The sequence below is a fragment of the Triticum aestivum genome, chromosome 7B (genome assembly GCF_018294505.1).
Source record: "Triticum aestivum cultivar Chinese Spring chromosome 7B, IWGSC CS RefSeq v2.1, whole genome shotgun sequence".
Lineage (NCBI taxonomy): Eukaryota > Viridiplantae > Streptophyta > Magnoliopsida > Poales > Poaceae > Triticum > Triticum aestivum.
Window position 1 is genome coordinate 643,408,373 of NC_057813.1, and position 9,445 is coordinate 643,417,817.

At 44.3% G+C, this 9,445-nt stretch overlaps 1 protein-coding gene and 1 pseudogene across 2 annotated transcripts; one reads left to right on the plus strand and one right to left on the minus strand.

Moving 5' to 3' along the window:
* LOC123159526 (wall-associated receptor kinase-like 8) overlaps window positions 1-1,892 on the plus strand; it is a 24,258-nt pseudogene extending 22,366 nt beyond the window's left edge.
* A 2,116-nt stretch (window positions 1,893-4,008) lies between these two features.
* On the minus strand, window positions 4,009-8,344 carry LOC123161670 (F-box protein At5g07610). Of its 2 annotated transcripts, XM_044579486.1 has the most exons (3): window positions 8,056-8,344; window positions 5,554-7,540; window positions 4,009-5,475 (listed from the first exon to the last, which is right to left on the minus strand). In XM_044579486.1, exons 2-3 carry the CDS (start codon window positions 5,604-5,606, stop codon window positions 4,308-4,310), a joined length of 1,221 nt encoding a protein of 406 aa, XP_044435421.1. In that variant the 5' UTR covers window positions 5,607-7,540; window positions 8,056-8,344; the 3' UTR covers window positions 4,009-4,307. The 2 variants fall into 2 exon arrangements, with proteins under 2 accessions (XP_044435421.1, XP_044435420.1); XM_044579485.1 differs by having other exon boundaries at window positions 5,554-8,344.
* Window positions 8,345-9,445: the final 1,101 nt, after the last annotated feature.

Genomic DNA, 9,445 nt, shown 5'->3' on the forward strand with positions numbered 1-9,445 from the left:
AATTCTAGTCGTCTTTTAATATTTTGTAGTACTTACTAACATAATCTGCGTACACGTCACCAACACTCTTCTCCAGTTTATTAATATCAAGAAAAATCTCCTGTATCTATATGATTTATATCTTATTTGCTTCTGTAGATTTTGACGAGTGCAAGGTACCCGGCCTTTGTAAAGGTGTATGTCACAACACTGTTGGAAGTTACTTTTGTACCAACTGCTCCGGTGTATATGACCCTGCAAAAATGAAGTGTACTCCATCGAGAAAGCAAATTATTATATTAGGTCAATTTCATACTCCTTTTTTCTCTGAGGAAATAATTTCGCACTCCTTTAATTTTGAACACAACAAAAGACGAAACTGATATTAAGGTGCACTGCCATCCATTGTAGGTATCGCTATTGGGCTTGGTATTGGCTTTGGGCTTCTACTTCTTTGCTTAAGTGCAATGTTTATCTTTCGTAGATGGAGAAGAGACATCCAAAAGAAACTGAGAAGGAAGTGGTTTACAGAGAATCATGGCCTCCTTCTAGAAAAATTAATAGCATCGAGTGAAGATGGAAATGAGAGGACAAAGATTTTCTCTCTAGGAGAGTTAGAGCAGGCAACAAACAACTTTGATCACACACGGATCCTTGGTCATGGAGGACATGGCATGGTGTACAAAGGTATCTTATGTGACAAGCGTGTGGTGGCTATAAAGAAATCTAAGGTCATCAAGCAAGGCGAGATTGACCAGTTCATCAATGAGGTTGCCATCCTTTCACAAATCAACCACAGGAACATCGTAAAGCTTTATGGCTGCTGCCTTGAAACTGAGGTCCCACTGCTTGTGTATGACTTTGTTCCTAATGGATCCTTGTTTGACATAATTCATTCTGATCCAAGCAACAATGTTTCTTTGTCCTGGGATGGCTGCCTAAGAATTGCTGCGCAAGCTGCAGGAGCTCTCTATTATCTTCACTCTGCAGCTTCCATATCAGTTTTCCACCGTGACGTCAAGTCTTCCAATATACTCCTAGATGCAAACTACACTGCTAAAGTTGCTGACTTTGGTGCATCAAGATTGGTGCATATAGACCAGACTCATGTTACAACACATGTACAAGGCACATTTGGTTACTTGGATCCGGAGTATTTTCGCACTGGGCAGCTAAATGAGAAGAGCGATGTGTACAGCTTTGGTGTCCTGCTTTTAGAGCTACTTCTTAGAAGGAAGCCTGTTTTTACCAATGAGTCAGGATCAGCTCAGAGTTTATCTAGTTACTTTCTTGGGGAGATGCAGGCAAGACCAATAAGTGAGATAGTTGCTGCTCAAGTTCGTGACGAAGCAACCGAGGAAGAAATTATCAGTGTTGCCTCCCTTGCAGAGATGTGTCTACGGATCCAGGGCGAGGAAAGGCCTACGATGAAGGAAGTAGAGATGACTTTGCAGCTTCTGCATACGAAACGTTCGATGTCATCTCATGTCACTCCAGAAAATGGACGAGCTGAACCTAGTGTCCCGTCTCACTCAGGTAATGGAGTCGATCCAGCCTCTGCAGACAGTCAACGATGTTATAGCTTGGAGCAAGAGTTCTTATCATCTGCTAGCTTGCCGCGCTAAGTGTGTTCATCAACGTTCCGGTGCTTATCCATTCCATGTATGCTATCTGGGAGTTGCATAGTATAAACTCTATTTTTTCTAGATGAATAAGGGGTCGGCCAGGCAGCGTGCATACGTTCACGCCTTGGCGGATTCTGTTTGTTATTTCAGTTAGCTCGCCCTGGCTGCGTCGTGGGATGGCACGAGGTCATGCAGTCATGGCGGCATAGATTTTGAGACTGTAACCGTGCAGCTCTTTTGAGACCCTATTTAATTAGTACTTTTATAACTAAACAAGAAAGCTGCAACTGTTTTATGCAGCGCAAAAAATCTGTTCTTTGTGTTTCATTGTTCCCAGTATGTGCGCTTGTCCAGATGATTGCGTTGTGTTTCAGTCTCGGCAACTACAGGAAGGTTTACCTTATGTGTGCACGCGCAAAATCTATGGCATGGAACTTGTTCTAGTTAGAATTGATGTGTATATCTCCTTAATTAGTTAGAGAAGGAAACACCATGAATATGAATAAAATGACGCCCATATGTGACATTGATTCTGTTTTACGGCAATCGCTTATTGCTCTTATTAATAGTGTAATACTGAAATCGTCACCGCAGAACCTCCAAGCGTGCATACCCATATGGTGATATCTGCCAAGTTAATCAGCAAATTATCAACACTGTGGTAATGTCAAACATATGCTCTACGTAAGATTATACTCCCTCCGTACCTAAATATAGGTCTTTGTAGAGATTTCACTATGGACTACATACGGAGCAAAATGAGCGAATCTACACTCTAAAATGCATCTATATACATCCGTATATGGTCTATGATGAAATCTCTACAAAGACTTATAATTACGAACGAAGGGAGTACTTCACATCCATATCGGAGAAGTAAAGAACACCATGCCGTGCCAGATACAGATCATAGACTGCGAAAAATCCAACTGTTCATTCATGCATTAGGTTTGTAGGACACAATTGATTTAAATAACGGGTGTACCAAACCACACCTCTCACAAGAATATAAAGTGCCGCTCGGTCCTGCAAATGTTGCCCGAACTAGAGGTTAGGCTTATTGAAGTCGAGGGGGAGGCATATTGCAGTATTTGTCCTCATGACTCTATCAAGAAGACACCGGCTAGGAAAATGGAGGCATTTGAATCCGTAGAAGCACATGATCTATTGGGACTCGGGGACAACATCTTTTATGGGCTCTTCACCTGCGTAGTTAGTCATTCGGCCACAAATTTCGTCGAGCTTTGAGATTTGATGACAGTTCTCGTGGTAAGCTCGAGGGAGAATGGTGCAAGCTCTCTCGCCCACTTGGCATTTTCACATTGACTTCTTATCACGGAAGACTTCTTTGATGGAAAATGTTTGAGGCCACAGTGATGGAGTGACCCAGGAAGTAATGATGAAGTGTCTGGGAAGCCATGATGAAGGTGTAGCCAATCTTTTAAATCACCTTATACCTCCCTAAGGTCATCAATAAGTGAGAGGTAACGACAAAGAATCATCTCCCTCAAACAACACCGAAACAAATAAAGAAACCTTCTTGTGTCTCCTACAATTCCAGCGTGGGTTTCAATCACAGTAGTCTTCTTAACTGCCACAAGATATGAGTAGATACAGATGTGATTTTTGTATTTTCATAATAATTAATAACTAAGAATAAACCAGCAAGTAAAGTATTTTTGGGATGGACGCGAAAGGGAGAATGCCACTATGTGGGAAAAAGAACAAAACATATATGGTAGGCAAGCGGGACTATGCATGCATTATACCGATGAAATATGGTCACCACTATGCGGTTAATTTGTACTACTAATAGATTTGTTGATTTCCTTGGGCTGATGAAACACTGGAAAGAAATGCAAGCTAGGAGTACTTGGTAAGTACAGACAGAGGCCAGGTGTAAATGGTCTACCTTTGAAGAAAAAGGTTTTTCTACTAAAGGACTGAATATTATGATCAGAGAAGCTTGATTAATTATGTTCTGCTAAAAACACTCCTCTTTAAAACATGCCATGAGTAATTAGCATCAATGGGAAATAAAGTGACATTTTATTTCATCCGAGATGTTTTACCATCATAGAACACATATCTAGCTGTGAAGGAAAATGATTTCACAAATTGCATCATCTGCAGATAATGGCTAGTTTATTAGACATATCTGTCAGTTGTCAATAAGATGCTTATGCTTTCTCAAAGTGCAAATCTAATATAGAAGTTTAAGCTGCAATGGCAACTAATCATGTCTTCTACTCCCTCGGTTCCAAATTACTTGACTTTCATTTGTGTAGATATGAATGTATCTATACTTGTTTAGTGTCTAGATACATCCGTATCTAGACAAATGGAGGTCAAGTAATTTGGAACGGAGGGAGTACCATTTGGTCATAGAAATTTACTCAAAAACTGAGTGAAGTTAACTGAACATGTGGATGCAGAAACAAACAAGTACATATAACAGGAAGTTCAGTGGAAATTTTTAGAACTATTCTAAGAGAGATAACACAGGTTGGCTCCATAGTCCATACTGAAGCACCATTGCTCCAAGCATAAAAGCATGTAGACAGTAGAGCACTCCAGTTAGAAAAGCTGAGAACGAAATTCAGGCAGACACACCAAGCACATTGCTCCAAAGCACGGACAATTGTCTCCTTTCAAAGATCAAACTCATAAAGACACCAGCAGCCCCGCATTGATGCATTGATGTCACGAGCGCAAACATTGCAACTCTGAGTAGAACGGCACATATGACAGATACGGTGACCGGCCATCTTCAAGAGTGCGGATCTGGCTAGTTCGCCCAGTATCCATGTTGTAACACATGAACTGATTTCCTGACCACAGGGTGAAGAAGATCACGTTACATTCTGGATGGATCGCAACCCAATCAAAGCCAATCCCGTAGTCTTTGCTATCAAACATGTCTGAAAGTTTAACGGTATGCTTCAGTACCCATTCTCTTCTGTCATAGTCCTCGAGAACGTAAACTACTGTCTTAATACCGGTATTTCTCTGAGTAATATTTGCATAATGCAAGCGGCCCTGCGACAGCTGAATAAAACCATCATCCTCCATACCCAGATCACGCTGCAGATGTCTAGGAAAACCAAAGTCTGACCATGTTTCGCCGTCCGTGTCCACTGCAGCTATAGAAGGGACACCCCTCCCCACCCAACGACCAGAATCATCATAGACATGATAATCCAAAGTGTGAAAATGGAGACGGCCATTGAGGAAGACAGTTCCCTTCAGATGATGAAAGAGGTTGACATCTCCACCCAATCTCACTTCATTGTAAACCCATGTGCCGGTTTCCGACGAGTAGACATCCACTCCGAGGCGGTGGCGGCCACCCCAAGAAAGTACAAACACGTGGAAGTGGGAAGACGTGGCCGGATCAAAACCGAGACGCACTCTGTACTCCTTGATGGCCTTGCAGCTGTTTGGGATGTCAATGTCCGGCAGCGCGACCCACTCCTCCGTGGCGGGGTTGCACACCACGTAGCGGAACCCGTCATCATCGTCGTCCGGGGCAGAGACGCCATACCAGCGGCAGAGGACGAGGCCGTTGCAGCAGTCCAGGAGGTCGAGGCGCCGGCGGCTGGGCAGGAAGGCGAAGGAGGGGTAGATGAAAGGGCGGCCCCCCTGGCCACCTGAGACGTTGAAGAAGTGGAGGGCGGTCTCCGGGAAGCGCTCCTTGTTGCTGCTGGTGTAGAAGAAGCCGGCGAGGGACTGGGGCAGCGTCCTGGCGAGGCGCAGCCACCGCCTGCACACGCGCTTGCAGCGCCAGCGCTGCCTGGACGGGACGCGCGAGATGATCTCCACGAGGACATCGTCGTTGAGCCTCTCGATTGGCGTGTCGCCGTCGTGTGATCTGCGCGGACAGAATCGGAGGAGAGAGGTCAGGGGATCAGTGCTCAGTGGTGAAGAGGAAAGGTTGTGATTCGAGTACCTAGTTCGAGCGCGGCGTTCCCACCGGCGGTAGCGATCTGAGCGGATGGACATGGCCGACGGAAGAAAGCGGTGGCGGCGCCGTCGGGAGGAGACTGGCGTTGGCGGGTGGAAAAAACTGCCGCTCCCGCGATCTCGGTGGGTCGATATTAGGGGTTCTCCGCACTCCCACGGAAGCGTCACTTGCAACACGCACGTACTCCCACGGAAGCGTCACTTGCAACACGCACGATCGGCCTCCCGCTCCAGTTTCTCCATGAATCTCGGTTGGTCAAAACCTGAAAACGTTTTCCTAACATGCACCCGCATATGTGGCCTGCTGGACACAGGGTAACAGCATGCCAACACCTAGTCGATGCATTCAAAAAATGAAAGGCCTAGTCGATGGACTTTTTTTTTTTGAGGGAAGTCGATGGACTTCTCAAACAAACTAAACTAGCTAAATACCCGTGGGTTGCTACCGGATTAAACAATCTAGGGAGCGCCTGGAACTCATTCGAATGAGACATAAAATGGTCTCATTCACATGACCTATGCATGACATCCCCTTTTCTTGTCCCAGCCCGTTTCCCTCGCAGGCCCGCACTGTCCTTCTCCTGGGTAAAAAAAAACACAATAACGGGCCTCTTTTGCTTGTCACTTTTTTGCTTGTCAGTTTTTTTTGTTGTTGTTTGTTTTGGTTGTTGGAGCGCCGCAGCCGGTTTCCCTGGCAGGCCCACACTGTCCTAATCTTTTGTTTTGGTTGCCATTCTTGGGCCTTTTTGAAAAGAAGAGTGTTTTTACTTTACAAAAAAAGCAAAAGAAAGACAAAAGAAGCCTGGGCCCCGATGTACAGGAGCAAAAAATAACCATTTAAAAAATCTCTTGAAGAGATAGTGTGAAATGGAACCCTAAACCAATCCATGAGCAGCCAGCGAAAAAACACCAAGTTAATTAATTATGTACATTCGATCTACTGTGTACTTAACAATGACCTGAAGGAAAACAGAAACATAGTTGTAGACACTCTTATATGTCATTGAGGCACTCTTAGCTTCACTTAGGCAACTTGAGGGATTGTGTATATTAAAAAGAGAATTTTCATACATTCAGATCCATTGGGTTCATTAATAAAACAAACTAAAAACTGTGTGCTAACATTCTGAATCCCACACTGTGAAACTTACAGATCAAGCATGGAAAAGAGCATCCTGAAAACCACATTATTAAAACTTACAAAAATTCAACAATAAAATGTGTGGCGTGGTGAGACATGAAAAATACTAAACCAAACATTGAGAAAAAAATAACTGAGTTAAAGTTAGGGTGTACATTGTGAAAAATACACTACTAATTAAACCAAAAACATCAAGTACTAAAAAGCAGATACTACTATTCAGAAGCATGGGGATCCGGCGAAGACAAAAAGTGGAGCTTGTAAGACATCTGGTTACAACACCAGTACTGAACTACTCCTACTGATCAATTAGAAGTACTGTCTCTATGTGACTACGTCAGCTACCTCGGTTTGATTAAGGGACCAGATTTATTGTAGTATGATCTGCTTGATTGCCAATCAACAGAGTTAACAAAAAAAATGGAAAAGGGTGCTCTGAATTCTGATATATGCCTCCTTGTACAGTCAAAAGGTAGTAATACTAATTAACATAGGACCATTAGTTTCACAATTTTTTGGGGGAGAGTTCACTTAAAATTGAAAATGTTTCGGTCAATTAGTACTTTTTTAAGCCCAAAACAAGTATAATATGTACAAAAAATAAGAAGGAAAAGCATAGACAACTGATATATATAGTAGGGATGACTTAATTCGAAGAGCAATTCATGAAGCTTGGCAAAACAGCCTCAATTGATCAGGAAAAGATGAAGTAGTATGCTGGCACTGTTTGTTATATCCGGAACTAACTGAGAAAAAAGAAGAAGCATGCATGGTCTTCCAGACTAGCCGTTCTGCCATCTCAACTAGGGTGCAAGCCGTGCAAGCTGTCCATCTACACACAGAATGATATTCCATAAAAATAAGCCAATCAAAACAAGGACAACTGGGACAGCTGCACATACAGGTAGCTTTGGTGCTGGTGTTTGTGCTGCAATGGCATTGAAATGGCCGAACAGCTAGTCTATTCAAACACTTTGATCACCATAAAAAGCCCCTCCTAGAGAGAAACACCTAAAATCACCCCCCCTTGCCACATAACCACACTCTAATAAAAGTTCAGAAATGCTATGGTACTTTGAATCTAACAAATTCGGTCGTGCTCTATAATTTCTCTAGCAGACACAGACTTCTATCAAATAGAAATTCCTGGCTCAATTAATCAAAATCCTCATCCCCTGTTGCCCAACCCCCTACTCCAACGTGACCTACACAAAATTCACCAGCAAGCTGACGCATCCTACAGTTCAATTTCGCGGCGCTGAGTTGAACTGAGCGGAACCAAAGTTGAACTCGGCATACAAAAAAAAAAAACAGAATCGAGATAGCGTGATGTGGACTTGGTCTTACTCGATCGTGTGCCGCGTGCTCTGTGTCGCCGGCGCAGAGATCGGGGGCCCTGACCATGGCGGACGGCGCGTCGCCTGCGCGGAGCTCCCGGACGGTGCAGACGGCGGGGGACTTCCCGGGCGCGCGGGGCTCCTGGACGGGGCAGACGGCGGGAGCCTTGTCGAGCGCGCGAAGCTCCGGTACGGTGGGGATGGCGGGTGGCTCATCGGCGGCGACATCGCAGGCCATCGTCTTCGATGTAGTCGCCCCCGTCTCTGCCTAGCTCTCTCTCCCACCGATTCAAACAGTGCCAGCCAAAAAAGAGATAGAAGCAGAGCCGCACAACCTGTTGTTATCCGTTGCAAACTTTAGACATCTTACAGAAAAACCCTCCGGAAAAAAATAATACAGTTGAGTTCAAAAAAGGCCTTTAGCTTCCTACAGAAAAGGGTGTTTGTGTAAAAAACATACACGAGATCATACCATGTAAGAAAATTAGATACAAAAAATATATTTCAATGCAGTTATATTAAAAACAAAAGTAGAAAATCCTTTGTTTTGTTCCATCAAAAAAGGAAAAAAGTATATCAAAAAATGGGAAAATAGTTGGAAAAAAATGCGAGTCGAGCATCGACTTGGAACTGGTTGAATCGGTCCACAACAAACACACACAAACACTGGCACCTCTCAATCGTAATTTCTATGGTTGACTTGCAAAAAAAATAACGATTCATACGGAAAACAATTTTTCCCATCCTCCTCCCCCTAGTTGCAAGTCGATGCTCGGCTAGCAACTTCTCCCCTCCTCCTCGGTTGTGGCTCGATGGTAGACTCGCAAAAACTAGGGACCTTGACAAACACACAAATACACCACCCCGTCCCGCTCCTAGCTGCGAGTTAAAGGTCGGCTTGCAACTGAGGACCCTCGACAAAACACGCACTATGCTATTTGTAACTTGGGACCCTTTAGTTGTGAGTCAATGGTTGAGATGCAACTGGGGACCCCTTGACAAAAAGACACACACACATATCCTTAGCTGTGAGTCGATGAGCGGCTTGCAACTGGGGACCCCTTGACAAAACACACACACACACACACTCACAACCCCCTAGTTGTGAGTCGATGGTCAACTTGAAAACTGGGGGCCACAAATAAACACCCCCCCCCCGTTGCGAGTCGATGGAAAACTTGCAACTAGGGTCCTCAACAAACACACACACCCCTAGATGTGAATCGATGGTCAACTCGCAAACTGGGGGCCACGAGTAAACACACACATCCCCTAGTTACAAATCGATGGTTAACTTGCAACTAGGGGTTCTCAACAAACACACACACACCCTAGTTACGAGTCAATGGGTAACTTGCAACTGGGGATCCTCAAATAGACACACACACACACACACACAC

Bases quoted from the DNA above. Each gene is read 5' to 3' on its own strand.
- LOC123161670 (XM_044579486.1), bottom strand. From the start codon at position 5,606: ATGTCCATCCGCTCAGATCGCTACCGCCGGTGGGAACGCCGCGCTCGA. The intron at 5,476-5,553 runs GTACTCGAATCA...CTGTCCGCGCAG, and splicing joins GAACGCCGCGCTCGAACTAG to ATCACACGACGGCGACACGC.